This window comes from Desmodus rotundus, chromosome 9 (assembly GCF_022682495.2).
Source record: "Desmodus rotundus isolate HL8 chromosome 9, HLdesRot8A.1, whole genome shotgun sequence".
Taxonomy (NCBI): Eukaryota; Metazoa; Chordata; class Mammalia; order Chiroptera; family Phyllostomidae; genus Desmodus; species Desmodus rotundus.
Window position 1 is genome coordinate 55,759,632 of NC_071395.1, and position 19,831 is coordinate 55,779,462.

A 19,831-nucleotide genomic window follows, 5' to 3' on the forward strand; every position below is an offset into this window, starting at 1 on the left:
TAAAATAATGTGACACCAATGCTAGAGTAGAGAGACAGATAAATGGGACCGAAGTGGGAGTCCCCAAGTAGAGTTAAGACTCTAATATAATCCATTCTTTCCAAATAAGATGGAAAGAATAGATTATCCAGTTTCAAAATAAATATAAGTAGATGTCATCTACTGAAACACAAAAATAAACCTGAGGTAGACTACAAATGATACTCTAAAGGCACTAGGAGAAAAGAGAGATTATCTAGCTTACAACATGGAAGGTCTCTCCAAGAATCCCCGAGAGCCATGCTCCATGAAAAAATATTAAAATACGTGACAATGTAAAACTTTTAAAAGTATATATATTGGTAAAAGCCACAAAAACAATACGATGCAAAAAACCCGATGGGAAAAATAGTTGCTAAAGCTGTATAAGGACTATAATATTGTTAAATACTCCTCATCTTTATTCATTTTTTAGTGAGTCTGTCATTCTGCCTGAAATCCACTTGCCATTTTGATTCCATAAAAGGTGGAATGAGGAGGAGATGGGGGAGGAAGACATGATTCAGAGGACAGTCCCAGTGAGCCACAAAAAGGGACATCTATCTAGCACAGGTGGACTGTGGGGGAAATGGGCAGGAGCTCCCCCCTCGACAAGGACCTGAGAGCACTTAAGGTCAAGATGGGCATGAAGTTGTTTTTCCCACTGTCCGTCCTGGGAGATGGCACAGAAGGGCCCTGCATCTATTACAATGGCAGCCAATATGACTGGGCAGAGAGCAGGCCTGGGCAGTGCGTCTGTGGGTTGTGGTGTGGTGTAGTGTGGAAGGTGCCCCAGGGCTCTCCATGCCTTGAGACAGAGATGGACTGTTGCTGAGGATTTGGCTCAGGAGCTTGTGACGGGTGATCACGGGGGATGGAGGGACAAAGTGATTCCCTGGACAACTGCAACAGAGCAGGAGGCGCCCCGCCAGGAAACAAGTGGAGTCACAGACAAACCTGACTCAGTATGGACTAGCGCCTAGGATTAGTCACTAGACTGAACCAAACTCCCCAGCGCAGGGCACTAAAAATCACAGTGAAGGGTCAGCTGAGGGCCCCAATTTTCTGCGCCCCCCACCCGGCCTTCCCCCACCACCATGAGGGAGTGTGAGCCCCTGGGCTGGGTCAACAACTTAGCAGGCAAGTCTGAAAGGCTGAGTTACTCAAGAGAGGCTTAAATGACACGATCTGATTGAGTTTCTTGGATTTAAGTAAAATGTGTGTGGGTGCATGTGTGTGTGTTTTTGTAGAATTTCATGGAAAAGATCACATTGGTTTTTGGAAAATATAAAAGCTACATTTTCCTTAGTACATCTGAATATAGCATGAGAAAACTGGCAACCAGTATATATAACAAATACTGATTAATATCTTCAATGTATAAAACGAGCTTACAAATGGAAAAGAAATTTAAAAAACTTTATGAAATGTGGCCAAAAAGCATAGACAAGCAATTTCACATCCCCAAAGTCGAAATATAAGTGACTAATAAAACATGGAGGGGGATTATGCAAACCAAATAGTGGTGCTAAAGGACAGTGAACCTGCTAGACAAGGAAAAGAACTAAGAAAAACATCCTCACACCCTAACCTGAAACCATGAAGTAACAAAGCACAGCAATGACTCTATGTTGTTTCCTTCGAAGTAATGGCCCGCCTGTCTGCTGCTGGATGGGAAGGAGTCGGCTATTGTTGAGAGACTGTTAGGCCTCATTGTAGATGTCTTCTGAGCCTGCAGCACATTCCTTTGGATGTGGTAGTAAATCTTCATTAACAGATTTGTCTTGTGGAAAGAGCCACAATTAATTTAAAACCAAGTCTGGTTATACTATTTGTGATCAGTGCAAGGTTTTCTCGTCCATGTGTTGTGGAGGCAATGACAAAAGAGGCATTGCAGAGCTCTGCAGCAGCTCATGGAACACATAGTTTCAGCCACATGCGAGACGGATTATCTTGGCAGTCTCCCTCCCCTGTCCCGTGTAAAGGCCTCCCAGCTGGTCTAGCCAGTCTTCTTTTATTTCATCCCTGTTCCTGGTCATCTTTGGATAAGAACAAAAACTCCTCAAATGGCTCTGAAGGCCTATTTGGTCTGGACCCTCTCTCCATCTTCAGTCAACACCAGTTATTTCTTAGCCTTTCGACTCTGGCCACACTGGCCTTCTGGAAAAGCCTCCTGAATACCAGGCCCTCCAGGTCAGAGTCCTTGCCTGTCTGCTCCTTCCTGTCCCCTTTCAGCCCCTGAACTCTTCTTCACTCTACAGATCTCAGCTAAGAAGCCAAGCCCTCCCGCTGTGCGAGCCTTTTCTGCATCCCTGCCCGGGGCAGGGCTCATCCACAGCAGATGTTTTCAAGGTTCCGCCTGCATCCTCTTCTCTGTATGCAGTTTGGGATTTCTCATGTGCTTATCTAAGTAATGTCTTTTTCCCCATGGAGATTAGAAGCCTGCAGGAAGGCAGGGACCCCAACTAGTTTTACTCCATGCATTGCATAAAGCCCAGTACATGGTATATTCTCAATAAATAACAGACAGATGAAAGAAAACTGTTGTTTGATAGGCTTGGGAGGCAGATGGGGAGCAAGATGAGCACAGCAACCCTTCCCCCCACCCCCACATCTCTATGCACCTCCCTGTTGCCTACCCATTAGCAGATGAGTCTATTTCCTTGAACCTACTGATGTGCTGCTCTTGTGACTTGCTTTCACTGCAGAATGAGGCAGCAGTAACACTGGACCAGGTCTGGGTCTGGCTCTTCAGAAGCCTGGCAGCATCTGCCCTCTTTTTGAGAGAACTGCCACCTTGTAAGAAAGCTAGTCTAGACCACTGGAGCAGGAGAGGCTGCCAGTTCTGACAGCTAGCCCAGCTCCTGGACCAGCCACTATGTTTTGGAATAGTTTGCAGTAGAACATGAGTGACTAAAAAATCTGGTTTCTTATGTTAAAATCATAACGGCTTGTAGATTCTCTCCACACCATTGTCTCCAAGAGATCAACCTTTTTCATAAGAATCGGGGACCTGGTCCCTTTTTACCTGCAGCTAAGTAACACAGTGTCTGGCTATGTCAACATCCATAAGAGTCAAGAGTCCTTTGATGCCATTTATGTGCTCTTCTTGCCCATTTTCCTTGCTGTTTTTCACTTGTCACCATCTGAAACGTTTCTGTGTATTTCACTAAGCATATTTTCAGCTCCATTCAAGCAGAGATTTTCTGGTATTTATCTCCAATGATTCTCCAGCTGCCTGGCACATAGCAGATGCTCAGTAAAATTTGCTAAGGAGTCATTTGCTGTCTCTCTGCTTCCTCCTAATCAGCCCCATTGCCAGTTCTGCCTTCCACAAAACACCCCATTTTAAAACATATTCTCCCTGCTCACCACTGCTGCCCACCCCTCTTTTTTATTTTCACATAATTCTCTAATTTTTTAGGTCCATATGAGCCAGTTTGGCCCAGCACTTCCTTCTTTGACTTCAGGCATAATAGCAATGACCAGGTCCAATCATGGTGTCTATTTTGTATTTAAATAAGGAGATGTGTCCAGAGTTCAGTCATGTAACTCTGTGTTCAGTGACGATCACTCCCTTCACCCCTCCCCCTCTGTCTGCCCTCTTTCTCCGACCTCCAGGGTGTCATGCTCATGGTGACACCCTCATATCAGCCTGTGTCAGTCATGGTCTGTGGACTACACAAATTACCAGCCACCCTGAATAATGCCACCTATTTTATGAAAAAGAAAGCTTCAGCCTTGGTTTCCATCTTGGGCCAGCACTTTCTCCCCTTGGCAGTGGCCTCTGGGACAGTGGTCTCCAGACAAAAGGTGACATGGGCAAAAGTGAGACACACTCTTTTGGTGCCTGGTCTTCCACGTGAGGCACACTGTCCACCCTTTCTTCTTTCACAGGTTGAAGCCTAACACCATCATATTCTCTCTGCTCATCTCTACTATCCAAGCTTGGTTTGTTTGTTTGTTTGTTTGTTTTTAAAAAAAAACATTCCCTCCAAGCAATAAATGACTGATGGTAACCTCAAACATGATTCCCCTCCAGTGAAGGGTTTCTGGGTTTCAGCCAAACATTTAGGATGCAAAAAGAAAACAAGATTAGCAACACTTAGATTTCAGAGCAGGCAAGTCAGATTGCTACCTCTAATCACACTATTCAGTCAGGCAACCAATGCAGCCCTGTCGGGTAGAGCTGGAGTGGGGGGAGATATGTGAGGTCAGTGAGGAGATGGAGCCTTTCACAGTGTACAGGAGCAAACTTTGGCGAGGAAATGGAGGGTACTCGTCTCCCGATTATCTTGGACTAGGTGCCACGCCTGGGGGTGCTTCACTTTTGAGCTTTCTGTATCACATTCATCTGTGCCCTGGTTTTAGTTTCTAATGTCACTGTTGTCTGGCAGCCTAGCACAGACTGACAACCTCTTCTTCCCAAGAGAGTACTTGTATTAAGACCCCATGTTCCTTGTATATGATAATTTAATGACATATTTACTCTTCTGTTCACATTTTGCATGAAAAACATACTAAAAACCAATAACATCTCATTGGTGGCCCAGCAGAGGTAGTCAGTTTTCAAATTCCTGCTTAGTCCACAGTGATATTTCTAGAAGCTTCCACAGTGACCTTTAGACATGGTTAGCTATTCTATTTCTCAGCCCTAGTAATATCGCTTTGAGGACCAACGTCACAGACTTGTGATAATTGTTTCTAATTTGTCTCCTTAACTAGAGTGTGAGGCCCTTGGGTGCTTTATCTATCCTTTTATTCTGTTTAACTCAGTGCCTGCTACTTACTACACAGTCAGTAAATCCTGGGAGATATAGTCTCCTACTTGTTAGGTGTCAAGAAGAAACTGCACCACAGAGTGCAGGCTTAAGCTCTTGCACCCACTGCGCAGCCTGGTTGAACAATCCCAACTATAAATTTCCAGATTCCTTCCTGTCACACCTCATCATTGGGGTTTGAAGGAGCCCAGTGATTCTAAGTGCTCCTCTCTGGCTACAACTCCCTTCCACCACAGCCTCTTCACCTCAACATTACTAACTCCCAAGTTGGCAGATCAGAGAGGGAAGTTCTGATTGGACCAGTGTCCCCCTTTCCCTCAAGGACATCGGGCCCAGGCCACAGAGCTCATCTCTCTGGCGACAGCTTGGATACCACCACAAGTCCCTTCACAGGCATCCCCTCTTCACTGTGGCCCCTTTGTATAGTCAGTCATTAGCAACAGTTCCTATAATCCCCGGCTTCTTAGCTGTTACAGAGCAAACTTTTTGTAAATTTATGACCCCAAGTCTCAAACGAGACTCCTCAGGACTTCTGGTGACTGCACTAAATCCCCATAATCTAGTCACACTCTCACCTTAAAGATTAATATTTCATGGCCTCTTTGGTTCTTCAAAAGACCATCATTTCCTATTCCTTCTTCACTCCTAGCTGATGATCTTTCTACTTATTTCATTGAGAACATATATTCCAAAGAGATCTCCCCACCCCACTGTGTTTTGTTGTGCCTTCCCAACCCTACTCTGGGCACTGAATCTCTCTATTCCATCCTTCCCACCAGAATACAAACATGATATCCTGCCTCTCACCTTTGAAAATTCTCTCTAGATCCTTCCAGCTATACTGTATTTCCCAGCTCCATTGTCTAGTAAAACCTTTCTGAAGAGCTGTCTGTTTTGTTCCCATTTCTTCCTTTCCCATCCTCACCTGAAAGAACACCCAGGCTTTGCCTCCATCACTCCACTGAGGCTATCATCCTCCAAGGTCTTCATGGACCTCTACTTGGCCAAGTTCACTGTCGTTTCCCAGTCCTCCTCTGACTTGACTTGGCAGCTGCATGGGACACAGTTGATTTCTCTTGTCTTCTTGAAAATTTCCATTCAACTTTGGGGACATCATAATTTCCTCCCTGGCTACTCCTGCTCATTGTTTTTTGCTGGTTGGTTCTCCTCCTTTACCCAGCCCTCAAATATCAGAATGCCCCAAGGTTCACGCTTATGTCTCTTTTCTCTCCATATGTTCTCTCTTGTAGATCCTTCCATTCTGTGGCTTTAAATATATCAGTGTGTCCTAGGTTTAGACAGCTTCCCATCTCATTCAATTCATACATCTAACTACCTACTGGGCATCTCACTGATATGTCTGATGGACCCCTCTCAGCACTCACCCTTCATTCTCCCACTGGCCCCATACAACCCTGTCATTCTCTAGTTTTCTCACATTCAGTAAAATGTATGATTTATCCAGTTATTTAGGCCCCAGACATAGAAGTTATCTTTAATTCCTCTCTTTTTCACATGTCCCTATGTCCAAACTTGTCAGCTCTTTGAAATGAGGGCTGAATGTGATCACTTCTCACCACCTCCACCTGAGTGGAGGACCAAGACCTTTTTCCCCTGACTTCTCCAACAGCCTCTTCACTGGCCTCCCTGCTCCCACTCACCCCACACAGCCCAATCTCCACCCAGCAACCCCAACGATCCTTTCAAAGCATAAGACCAGCCACTCACCTGCTAAAAGCCCTCCAATGGCTTCCCATCACAATTAGAATGATACGCATATTCTACTTTGGCCTTACCAATCCACATTACTTTGACCTTGTCTATCTCCCCAGCCTCTTTTTGAACTTGTCTTCCCCCACATTCTCTGTAGTTCAGCCATACTGGCCTCTCTGCTCTGCCTTGAACAAGACAGGTTCTTTCCTATTTCCACACTGGCTGTTCCCTCTGTCCAGAAAGCTCTCCCCACCGGACTTTGCAAGGCCTGCTTCTCACTTCAGCCAGGTGTGTGCTCAGACATCACTTCTTCACAGAGGATTCCCTGACCCCTCCCCTCATTGAACTGCTACTCTCTAGCCTCTTATTCTGTTGACTTTTTAAATAGTGCTAATTAATACTGAATTATTTTTTATATATAATGATTTTTTATTTTTATTGAATAGTTATTTTAGAATACTAAAAATTATAATGCTATATCTACTTGAATAAGAGGAAGTGTAGCATCAGTTAAATAACAATAGCTAAACAAAAAAGAGATCAGTCAAAATTACTTAAATTACTTTAAAGAGAAAGCTATACAGATGTTCTCAGTGATTGTGGGTATTCAGGACCCAGTTGCTGTGGAAACTGAGTCAAACCTGCAGGTGACCCTGGATTCTTGTGCTCTTGCTTCATGACCCTCATCCTTTCTGGGACACTAATCACCCATGGCATTCCTGGTGGTAGCTGTGGGTGGAGGAGCAGGAGCAAAACAGCCACTTGGGGAAGGCTGGAACTTGGACTCGACCTTGGCTATCATTTTGCCTGTTGTGATCATTTTCTTTCCTTACCTCCTAGGGCTTTTTCTCTGTCCACAGGGCTGTGTTCCAGCTTCCTTGAGCCCTTTCACATAAAGTATAGTCTCCATTCCACAGCAGGAAGTGCTTCTCTCCAGTTCCTTGCCCAGGTCCTCGGCCATCTTCCTGTAGAGGCTGCAAATCTAATGTGCAGAGTTCATGTTGCTACACATGCTGACAGATTTCTGCTTCATTTCTAAGCAGCTTGTTTCCACCTCAGTTTCTTCTGAAGTTGCATTAAATGATCTTCATGTGATTCAAACAGAATGTGAAGCTTCAGCTTCTGCTGCTGAATGTCACTTTCCAGGCTTGAATTTTCACACAGCAAAGATGCTTCCTTGAATTTGAGACTGGTTACCAGTCCTGTGAGCTCTTCATGCTTTTGCTTTTCTTCCCACAATTGTCTGGCTATCTCCTGATGTTCCTCTTCAGGACTTCAAAAGGACACATTGAAGTTGCATCATCAGGCACACCCTCCAGATCTGCTTGTGACTGAAGGAGGGGGTGGTCACCGATTTCTGCTTCCCTGTTCTGTTTGACTTGCCACATCACATGACCTAAGTGATCCCAAAGAGATTCAGGCACAGGTATGGTCTGCAGATGTCTTTCAGCCACCGATATTACTTGGCTGATTTCATCTTTCAGGATCTGCTCCTTTGTGTGTAGACCGATCCAGCCTGTCTCTCTCCTGCTCCTTTTCCTGGACTCCCTGCCTCCATCCCATAATTTCTTGGTGGGATAGTTGTGGACTTTCTGAAAAATGAATGTTTTTCTTGAAATTGTTATTTTCTACTGAAGTTGCTCTCCATCGATCTCTGATGCTCTGAGATGGGCCTTCATCAGTCAGCTGGAAAGTCTAGGGACCTGCTCTCTTGGTACCATTGGCAGAGAGGCCTGCTGAGTTTGTATTCAGTGCCAACAAGCACCAGGTCCACAGTGGGGAGGCCCGGCTCCAGGCAGCCCGAGGGAGTCATCAATGTGTGTCCCTGATTCAATATTCTCTCTACATCTTCCAAAGACTTCATCACCAGAAGAACACCTTTTTGTTGGTGCCTTCCCAGTCTTAAAGTTGTGTTGTCTCTTTACTATCAAAGATACCACCACACACATACCTGGACCTCCCAGAGAAATGCATGGAGCCCTGGGATGTGTCTGAAGCTTTCAGAAATACCAGCAGAACCCCACCCAGGTGCTGGAAGGTGGATGTGGGGGCAGGCAGCAGGCCCTCCATGGCTGGTCTGGTTCAACAGCTCTGTCTCCGACTGCCAGTGTCCTGTGGGCCACACCTGAACCCTTGGAACCCTCGGAGTGTTCCCTCTCTAAGGTAAACAGATATCCAGCAACCACGGCAGATCAGTTGGGCTGGGGGAGGTGGGCCAGTAGGTTCTAAGACAGTTTTCCCTAACTGCTCAGAAATAGAAAGTGATCTCATGCATCCAGGCACAGGGCCGGGTGGAGAGGGCCGACTGCAGTCCTGAGTACAGAGAGTCCAGAGTACAGAGGGTTCACATACATGCCTTTGCCCTCCCTCCAGCCCATTAAGTGTCCCTTACTATGAACACTTTGCATTAGCGTGCTGCATTTGTTACAGCGGATGAACCAATGTTGTTACCTCGGTTCAATGTTGTTATCAGCTGAAGCCCGTAATTTACATTAGGGTTCACTCTTTGTGTTGTGTAGTTCTGTGAGCATTGACAAATGTGTGAGTTGCATATCCACAATCACATTATCACACAGACTAGTGTCACAGCCCCCAGAATCCCCTGTGCACACCTGCTCTTCCCTCTCTCCTCTTGAGCCTCTGGAAGCCACTGATGGCTTTCCTGCTGCTTTGTCCGACATCATGGCATCTACTCTTGCTCTCTCTCTCTTTTTTTAACTTTTCAGTTACTGTTGACAGTCAATAGTATTTTATGTTAGTTTCAGGTGTATGATCCTGAATTCTTAGCATATATTTGTTCCTGTCTATTTCCCCTGAAAGAATGCAGACATCTCACTGGAAGGACTTTTCCTCTTTGTTCCTCCACAGTGTCTAGAAGAAGTGCTCAATAAATATTTGCTGAGTGAATGGACGCATGAATAAATGTGCGAGCTTTAGGAGGAAGTAAGAGGAGGAATGCAGAAAGGTCAGTAAACAGGTAGTGGCTCAGGTAAAGAGTGTCACTTAAATGAATTTATATCTGTGAAGTACTTCCAGGAGCAGAGTAAGCCACAATGATGGACAGACAAGACAGTAGGTGAGTCAGAGGACTCAAAAGGGCAACTGTTGGAAGGAAATTTCTGCAGTGGCAAAATGTTTTCTATTTCTCTGTCCAGAACAGTAGCCATTGGTCACCTGTGCCTACTGAGCACTTAAAAATGTGGTTAGTGAAACTAAGGAACTGAACACTAATTTTCATTAATTTTAACTCACATTAAATAGCCACGTGTGACTGGTGGCCATGGCATTCGACAGTGAAGTTCTAGCACCTGAGGATAACAATTTGTACTTCACATTGTGAGTTGGTGAGTAGACTAATGCAATAAAAAGCCTTGTCAAATGTCTGAAACAGAGCTGTCCCTCAAACAAAAATCATAGCTGCTATTATCACAAAGTTGCAAATTAAAGTACTTTTAAGTACATACCATTTACATTCGGCTCTAAAGTGCTGGAAACAGACTTTTACTAATTTTATCACAATTTTTTGTTTGCTGGAATTAGTGGGTAACCAATGTGTATATCTATATTTGAGCTCACAAACTAAGAATAGCAAATGACCATTTTGGAATCTTGTGAGGGCCTTTCAGGGGTAAATGACCATTCCAAGTGGATCAGCTTGCTGATACTTCTAATGAGCCAATTAGGTTTTACAACAGCTAATTTAGCATTTGCAAAATCTGGATATGTAACATTACTGTATTATATTCAAACTATGTCATCTGCATCTTCCCAAATACTCTTGGATAAGAGGAATGCTACCTTTAATATTATTAAAATAAAAGGTAAAGTATTTTCTTACTGAAAACATTATATTGAATTCTTTAAAGCTTAAATTGACTTAGAAATAAACTCATTTATTTTCTTGTCAGAGGCTTGCCATACATTCTTCCATACTGAATATAAAATTGACACAGATATAGAGCATAAGCAGACCATTATAACTCCCCCTGAGGAATAATCTAATCTAATAATAAAATTACACATTTGTACAGAATAAGCATAGTGCTTATTTTTAGGTCAAGGGAATTTGCAGTCCTTAGCTGCTGAGGTGGAAGTGGCATTCCACAGCCCTGCGGAGGTGCTGGTGAAGACTCCCACTGAAAGAGGTGGGATGTGTTTAGATTAGCGTATGCTTATAGGCACTGAGAAAAGCTGATGTTCTTATTAAAGAGACCGATTAATCTGCATCCCTTGGAAGCCACTTTACAGTAGTTGAAAAGTGCCCTAGGACATAATATAAATGAGATTGGATTAGAATAACAGGGGAGCCTTTCCAGGCTGCCCTCCAGGCTTTGCTGTTTGAAATGCAGATCCATTCTGGCCCACCCCAACTGTGAATCAGGGGTAGCAGACCAGAAAGAGGGTGAAGACCCTAAAAGCTAAGATGGGGTGTGGTGAAGACTTACCAATGGGCATCACTAAGAAGAAAGGCAGCCAGCAGAGGACGAAGCAGCCAACCACAATGCCCAGTGTTTTGGCGGCTTTCTTCTCCCTGGAAAACTTGAGGAGTCTCACGGAGAAGTGCGTTTTGTTCCTGGCGGTGGGCACCCCGCCGCCTCCTACCGGGGCACTTTTCCGATGGATGCGGAGCGTCACCTGCTCTGAGTCAGACTTGTCGGTCTTGAGGCCGGACTTGAGGCCCCGGCTCTCCCTCTTGGCCACCACGTAGACACGGCAATACATAGCCAGGATGATGGCCAGCGGCACGTAGAAGGACCCGAGCGCCGAGAACAGCACGTAGCCTGGCTCCTCGGTGATCTGGCAGATGGTCTCGTCCTCCGGGGTCGGCTGCCTCCAGCCGAACAGGGGCCCAATGGAGATGACAAGGGAGAGCGCCCAGACGCAGAGCAGAGCCATGAGGCCCCTCTTCTGGGTGACGATGGTAGGGTAGCGCAGCGGGTAACTCACGCCAATGCAGCGGTCAATGGAGATGATGCAAAGCCCCATGATGGACGCGGTGCAGCACAGGACGTCCACCGCCGCCCAGATGGTGCAGAAGACCCTGCCGAAGGCCCAGTAGCCCAGGATCTCGAAGATAGCGGAGAAGGGCAGCACAGTGGAGGTGAGCAGTAGGTCGGCTACAGCCAGGTTGACGATGTAGTAGTGAGTGACCGAGTGCAGATGCCGGTGGCAGGCCACGGAGAGGATCACTAGGATGTTCCCCAGTACCCCGAATATGATGAGGCTCCCCAAGATCACCCCAAGCAGAATGGCCTTGGAAATGTTCACCGGTGCCGGCGGGTGCGTGCAGTTGGAGCTGTCAGAGGCATTTCCAGAGAGAAACACCATGGTCCCAGCCCGGCAGTGCGAGGTCCGGCTCTTCAGGGCCTCCCCCGGGCGGGGTCAGAGGCGGGAGCGAGGGAGCTGGGAGTCAAAAGGTTTGGGCTTGGTGGAGCTTTACCCGCTGGGGTTGGCTGGGAGTGACAGAGAGTGCGAGGGTGAGAAGCAACCCTGGCCAGCCCTGGAAACCCTCAGAAGGCCACGCAAAGAGGCAGGGCATTAAAGGTGACATGGCCAGGGGCGCGCGGGTTTGCCATCAGACGCCCTCCACCCACTGCGGGGGCTCCAGACCCAAACTCCCTACCTACCCAAGGCTTGGCGCCCAGTTCTAGGAGACAAGTTGCAAAATGTAATCCCAGAATTACCGGAGTCCTATTTTCTGCACTGTCTCATCCGTACTGATTAGAAGATTTAGCATTCTTCGTATCACTTGGAATTCAAAAATCCAGCGCCAGTCTCTCCCCCATCCCAAACCACAAGCAAGTACTGGTCTGCCGTCGACTCGAAGGCAAGGACCGTTGACATCTGGGCACTGCTCCCTGCCTGCAGTACCCACAGCTTGGCTGGTCCGCGGTGGACTCGTGCTGGATCTAGGTTCTATGTGCGCAGTCGAGGTGATGTGGATGTGAACTGTTTGCCAAGGCCAAGGCGGCAGCGGAGCGTTGTTAGCCAGCGTCTTCCTGAGAGAGCACAAAGTGAAAGGCGGGATGTCAACCAGGCGCACGCGGGATCGAGGTCTTGCTGGGCTCGGCTGGCAGGACCCCGCTGGGAGCCTGGCTGACTCTGCGGTCCCGGAGTGGCTGGCCCTGCCACAACAGAGGGCCTGTGGGAGGGGTTCCGCTCGCAATGTCCCTGCAGCTGAGAACCTGCCCTGGCGCTCTCAGCCACTCCACCGCTGGCGGGGTTCAAATCCGAAGCAAATAAAAGCCCAAACCGCAGCTCCTGGTGACCGGATGGCGTAGGGGGGAATTAAAATCTCCGAAGCACGGGAGGAACTACTGCAGCTGGCGAGCGTGTCGCACGGAGGTGAGCCAGTGGAACCGGAGGATCTATCAGGTTGCCATTTGAACAGGTTGCCTTCGCAGTCCCTTGGAGGGCTCGGTGTGGGAGAGGGAAGCGCTGCTTCCCGGGGACCGCAGGGCCAGTGACACGCGCACGCTCGTGCTGGAGGAATTCAAACTTGGTGTGCAGAGTGCGTAGGTTTGTCGACCAGCCAAGTTGTCCTGAGAGTCAGGTCCCGAGCAAAGCCCAATGGGTCCGGAGGGCTAAATGCGACCAAGGTCGGTCTAGGATTCCCTACCAATCCACAGGGTTGGAGGTCCCAGAGAACTCGAGCCTGGAGCCACACCCAGGTGGGCTGCTGGGGTACAGAGGGAAGATTTGAGGGCGTAGGGGAAGCTTCACTCTGCAGAAGGGGCTTTGCAAGTGGCAGTCACTGCGAATTTTGTAGGCGTAAAAATCAAGCTTGCGCGCCAGCGGACAGGGGGTGTCCCGCATATTCTGGGCTGGGGGCACGGTCAGCGTAGGAGACGCGGGTTTCTTCAGCTGCAAGCCAACCACAGGGACTCGAGCAAGAGGAGTGCGAGGAGTGGGGACCCATCTTGGCTTCTAAGGACTCTGGGGTTGGGTGCTGAGGCGGGTCCCCAAGCAAAGGCTGCTGTGGAAATCCCAAGTTCAAGAGCTAGCAAGTGGTAATAAAAAGCAAGCAAGGACAGAAACCCTTTCCTCTACCTCGGGGTGATAAATATGTGTTTAAAAACACACTTGTTAACTAGGAGGTCACGTCCTAGAACATGTAAGGGAAAAGGGGTGAAGTCGGGATACTGGTGTCAGAACAGGTGAAAAAGCTGGAAGCGCTTCAAGGGAAAATGGGGGTTCCACTCATCTGGAACCCGAGGGCGATTTGCTTCCACCCACCCGGCCCTGCTGGACACCCGCTCCCCTCTCCTTTGCACACATACCTGGAGCCCCCATGCAGAGCCCCACACTCGCGCGCGGCTGGGGCGGACGGGATTTCTGACCCAGGAGCAGCCCTGCCGCCTCCTCTGGGCCTTGCTCTCTGCAGGGAGAGGGGACCGTCTCTCTCAGGAACCAGTTCCTGGTCCTTTGCACCCGCTGACTTACCCCTCCACCACTAAGGTCTTTACGCTCCTGGCTCGTTATCCTTTACCTAGAGGTTTTAAAATAGTGAGAAGAGGAAAGCAAAAAAACAAAAACAAACAAAAAAACCTCACCAAAAAAACAACAAAAACAAAAACAACAGCAGATCAGTAACTCTACATTCCCCCTGTTAAACCCAATTCCCCGAAATTAGCAAAGAACTGGCAAGGAACTTTGCAGCTCTCGCTGACGTAAGACAGGCAGCAGCCCCACAGCTAGCAGGGCACCTGCAGTTACTGTTACTCTGCAGCGCAAGCACATGCGCAAAGCCATCATTTTTTTTTTTTCTTGCTTTGAGTGGCTTGGGTTCTCGCTCTGGGTGATGAGCACACAATGAAATATACAGATGACATAGTATAATATTGTACATTTGGAACTGATATGATCTTATTTACCAATTCACCCCCCAAAAAAATTTAGTGAAAATAAATTTTAAAAAGGTGTGTGAGGACTGGATATCTTTTATTTGTAGTAAATAACTTCTTTAAATGGTCTTATTTTAAAAATAAAGAGAAACTGACACTTGCCAGACATATTAAGTACTGCGTGTTCAAAGAAATGCCCAACTTGATTTGATTGACATTAAGACTACATTCAGTTAAAATCAGGAAGAAGCATATTGTTATGCCGAATGTGCAGATCAATTATATTATCTGCAGATGTTTTAAGATGCAAGCAAAATCACATAAAATTTAACAAATCTGATTGTAATAAAATTATACTTCCAGAAAGATAAAGTGAGCATATCTAAACCTTAAGTATGATCCACCTTTCATTTCTTTAGATCGGTTTAAAAAGCATTATAGTTTCACTGTAGTTTCTTATATAGTTTTGTGTTTTTGGAGTGCCACATGTTGTTTTCCAGTTTTCATAAGAAAATACATTGTTTTTTAAAATTTTTTGTTATTGGCTTTAAAAAATATTTTATTATTTATTTTTAGAGAGAGGGGAAGGGAGGGAGAAAAAGGGGAGAGAAACATAGATGTGTGGTTGCCTCTAGCGCACCCCTTCCGGGGGCATGGCCTGCAACTCAGGCATGTGCCTTGTCTGGGAATCAAACCGGCGATGTTTTTGTTCACAGGCCGGTGCTGAATACACTAAGCTACACTAGCCAGGTCAGAAAATATGTTCTTTAAAGGAGAGTTACTTCCCTTTAATTCTCATGGATTTATTAACAGTTGGAGTATGAAAAGCTGACATCACTAGTCTTGTTTACTTTTTTCTGGTAAATTCCATGTTCTGTTTACATTTCAACTGAATAAAGCCATATGTGTTCTTGGATATTGGAAAAATACTAAAATTTTCTGCACTCTGATTCCCACCTCCTAAGTCATCTTCTTTCATCTTCATCATTCAGACAAAACAGACACAGCAACAAAGAGATAACTTTGTTATGCTCTTGAATTCTTTCCCTTGAACAGAAGTTTATTAATAGTATTACCTTTTCCAACGGAGCGAGTTGGAAGGCTTTTTTGTAGCAATCTACCTCAAAATGTTTGGGAGGCAAGCCCCTGGGAATCAGGGCTTCTGCTTCACTGAGAGCTAATGTTTAATTTCTTTTTAGACTTTAATATTATTATTGTTCTGTTTGTTTATCCTCACCCAAGGACATTTTTTCATTACTTTTAGAGAAAAAAGAAAGGAGAGAGAGAAATATCTATGCAACAAAGAAGCACCAATTGGTTGCTTTCCATATGCACTCGGTCCCAGACCTGGAAACATAAGCATAGGGACTGGGATTGAACTCAAAACCTAGGCACACACCCTGACCAGGAACCCAACCTGCAACCCTTTGGTTACAGAATGATGTTCCAACCAACTAAGCCACACTGGCCAGGGGTGATTTTAATATTGTTTTTTAAAATATATACACAAATGCCTTGCTCATCTATAAACTGAATTTTATATTGAACAAGAAACATTCTGGGTGAGGAGACAGTAAACCCAGGTCCACTCTCACTACTAAGGCACTCACCATCTCTCTGAAATTCAGTACCTTGTGGTGGAGAAGGCCAGACTACAATGCCTGCTGACTCTCACATTTTATCATCAAATATGTATATAATATGTGTTCTTCAGAAACCTCATCTACCAGAGGGATATATGATTGTTTAGTTTCATACTCATTAACCATGTACCATGAATGCAAGTGCTCTATTAAGATCTGTTCCATGGTAGATAAGGGAAATAGTGTTATCTGCAAGAAAAGCAATTGAAAATTACTCAGCTCTGCAAGGTCAAGGTGTACAAGGTCTTTGGAATTCCCAGTACCCCATCCCCCAATGACTAAGCCTAACAAAAACACCCTCCCCCAATGCCACTAGGTAGGTCTTCCAAATTACTTCTCAGCCTGTAAATATCAGTCTTTGAGAAACTAAATCTCAGAACCAGTTTTTTCCTCAATAATCATAGACTCACAAACAGGAAACTATCCATTTGTTAGCGACTCTTTAGAAAATAGCTGTGTAAAAAAAATTAGTAAACAAAAACCACATCTACAATGAAGTTAGTAGGCCAGAAGGTGGAGTGCTACTGCCCTCCCTTCGTTGCCAAGCACTGCCTCGAGAACTGTGCTTGGTCCTCCTTCCATAGATGTTCCCTCTCCTTTGTTTCATATGCACATGGTTGCGTGTTCTGAACTGCAATCTGTGATTGTTCCAGAATTCATCCACTTGCTGGAGAAATACCTAGCTGAAGAAATATCTGGCTGACTTTCTGTTTTAGATCAACAGTTGATATGGATGTCCTGGAAAATGTTGAGTTAGACCCATGGGGAGGTGGGTTGAAGAAAGAGTGGCCTGTGGAGTCATAATGATGCTGACTCTGCCCTCCTATGAGACTAGGGTGAAACTCAGCTTATCTGAACCTCAGTTTCTTAACTTTTAAAGGGAGACAGTAAGGGGGTTATTCAGACAGAGTGAGATTATATCTCATGAAACTTGTCAATGTTTTTGCTATTAATCTTGTTAGCACTTTCCTGTTCTACTCATTCTGTGTGCTGCTTTGAAGTAAAACACATTCTGATCCAGAGTGGTCCAAATTCCATACCTAACATGAGCACAATGTAATCAGACAGAGAAATGTGCAAAATGACCTGAGACTTACACCTGGTCAATCAGAGTGACCCCGTACAGTGTCATGGGTGAGCTGGTCCTGGCCACTGGCTACTCTTCCTCTTGTCCCCATTTCTCCTTGTCCCACATCTTGAAGGGCAGTACATAGGTGTGTGAAGACTGCAGTCTGTACATCCAGACAGCTGCCCTTTGGCCTCTGGGTGCACACACCTGTGATATGGTCTGTGCTGAGAGGGTGAGCCCCAGAGAAAGGTCTAAAGGCCCTGAAAGTGTTTGTGTAGACATTTAGGGGAGGGGATTCTGGGTCCCAGAGCATGATCTAGAAGGCAGAGCATGGCCTCCAGTCAGAGATATCGCCTCCATCCTCTGGTCCAGTGCACTCCTTGCCCCATAGAAAGGGCCATGGCCAGAGGGAGTCAGAGCTGGGCTTTCCAAAGCCCAAAACCCAAGACAGGGGTCCTCGTTCCTTGACCTAAGGGCAGAACTTAGTAGACATCAGGTGTAGTGGAAGTTGAGAAATCCACTGCAGGGGAGGTTCTGGAAAGGCTCTTGAGATGATATGGTTTGATTTAGGGCTTGCAGGATATGTAGGATTCAGGTTGCCAGACCAAACTGAGGAAGGCAAATCAGCAACAGCTGTATAGCAGAGCAGTGTGAGTGTGTGAGTGTGTGCATGTGTGTGTGTGCACAGACACTGGAGCAACCAGCTGAATTGGAGAAGAAAGGCTCATAGTAATTGCACACCCAGTGCCTTAGATTGGCAAGACTGATTAGTGAGAAAGTCAGCAAGTATAAGAGGCTTTGAGGAAAAAAACCACTCAGAATCTGTTAATTATCTCAGAAGACAACATACAATGGGATTGGGAGCTGTTTTCTGGGATTTATGATTCCAGGTAACAGAGTAGAGGTCTTAATGTTAGTATCTGCCAAAAAGACCTGGCTTTTCAACTAATTCTCCTAGGGCTTAAAAAGTTAAGAGGGAGGAAAATGAAAAATGTGCCTCAGAACGATAGTGATGCAGTCTGAAGTCACAATTCTCCAAACAAATGCTGTGTTCTAATCCTTTATTGAACTCAGAAAGCTGCTCAGTGCCCAGATACTGCTGAAGGAAGCTTTGGATGAAATCATTCTGTCTTTGGCATTGTTCTTACAGCTCATTCCCACCTCCCCAAGAAAATGACTTGCTTCCAGTCTCATGACTTGTGGCATCCCACCCCTACATTGTATATTATGGTGGGAATGTTGGGTCAAGTTGGCCTGTATTATTCCTGTAAAACAATAGAACTTTGCATCTTGCGTTGCAAATGTCATTTGAGGCCTAACAATCAAATTCCTTCAATACCTTTGTCAACGATCAAACATAGGGGTTCTATATCTCATTTCCCCACCTACTGATGTGCTGTTATAGGCACATTAAAATGCCTGCTGACCTGTATTACATTACAAAATACATGGTCATAATAGAACATTTTGAAAAGTTAGAAATATATAAAAATAAAACTTATCTGTAATTCTACTGCTAGAGAAAGAGCCATTGTTAAATATTTGGCACATTTTCCCATTTCTTAAATCCATGTGTGTAAATAATATACATAGAAATATATATATGAAATCTAATATATGTGTATTTATTGTGTATGTATATGTATATTCATATTATATACAATGCTGTGATCATACTGTCTCTACTACAGTTACATATCTTGTTTTTTCATTTAATATCATTTTATAGATACATCCCATATAATTAAATTTCTGTCAAAACATGATTTATAACAGCTGCACAGCAACAATATTACATGTGTATGTCATGATAAACTTAAATACTTAGATAATTAATATTTAGACATTCAGATTTTTAAAAAACATCTGCTTTATAACTTGTATTGTGATAAAGAGTCGTACAAATGTAGTCCAATTTTTTCTTAAGATTAACTTAAAAATTATGAATATTTAAAAGGTAATAATACATATCATTTCTATGAAGGTTTTATAAGTGTAAATGGAAAATATGAACTTGTAACTATAGTGTATTATAGAACCTGTTTTGGTTTTGTTTTATTTTGGTTTTTGCCTTTTATCACCTTAAGTATGTATAATAAAATAAGAAGTATATGACTATATATAAATAAAATGAACCTTAGCCAATTTTATAACTTAAAATACCTCATGAAATCTTTATTCTTTAATTATGAATGTATTCTTGTATATTTATTTGACATTTCTATTTATTCTTTTGTGATTTGCTTGTCAATGTTTCTAACAGTCAGGATTTAGTCAGAAACTGCTAAAGGTATTTCAAGCAGGAAGTGATTTCATACAAGGAATTAGAGGCCCATAAGGCAGTTAAGAAAGATGGGGACACAGATCAAGGAAGGGTACCACTTGCTTTTAGGAAATCTGGCAGGATAGGAATATCAAGGAAGCACAAATAGCCCTGGCCAGGTGGCTCAGTTGGTTGGAGTGTTATCCTGTACACCAAAAGTTATGGGTTCAGTTCCCAGTCAGGGCACATACCTAGGTTGCAGGTTTGATCCCAGGTCGAGGCACAAATGGGAGGCAAATGATTGATGTTTCTCTCCCACATGAAGTCTCTCTCTCTCTCACCCCCCTCCTTTCCTTTCTCTCCCTGTAAAAATCAATAAACATATCCTTGGGTGAGTATTTAAAAAATAAAACAAAGCACAAATAATGAGTTTGGCTGCATGAAGCATCCACAACATGCAGCAGAGCAGATACTCCCGGTAAAACTTTACATGCTGCTGG

The 19,831-nt window shown here is 44.9% G+C and overlaps 1 protein-coding gene and 1 long non-coding RNA gene across 13 annotated transcripts in view; one reads left to right on the forward strand and one right to left on the reverse strand.

Moving 5' to 3' along the window:
- ADRA1A (adrenoceptor alpha 1A) overlaps positions 1-12,484 on the reverse strand; it is a 116,093-nt gene extending 103,609 nt beyond the window's left edge. For 9 of the 12 annotated variants that reach the window (XR_008425110.1, XM_053910942.1, XM_045195803.2 and 6 more), the window contains exon 1: positions 10,958-12,484. Coding sequence is in view for 11 of the 12 variants with exons in the window: in XM_053910942.1 (XP_053766917.1) it covers positions 10,958-11,840 (883 nt within the window). In the remaining variant the exon portion in view is untranslated. Of the gene's footprint in view, positions 1-1,683; positions 1,802-8,724; positions 8,826-10,428; positions 10,649-10,957 lie in introns of those variants that run through there. The other 3 variants (XM_053910945.1, XM_053910946.1, XM_053910944.1) reach the window with 3 other exon arrangements.
- A 246-nt stretch (positions 12,485-12,730) lies between these two features.
- Positions 12,731-19,831, forward strand: part of LOC128779204 (uncharacterized) — a 124,125-nt gene continuing 117,024 nt past the window's right edge. The window contains exon 1 of the long non-coding RNA XR_008425112.1: positions 12,731-12,857. This is a non-coding gene — a long non-coding RNA (uncharacterized lncRNA). The remainder of the gene's footprint in view (positions 12,858-19,831) is intronic.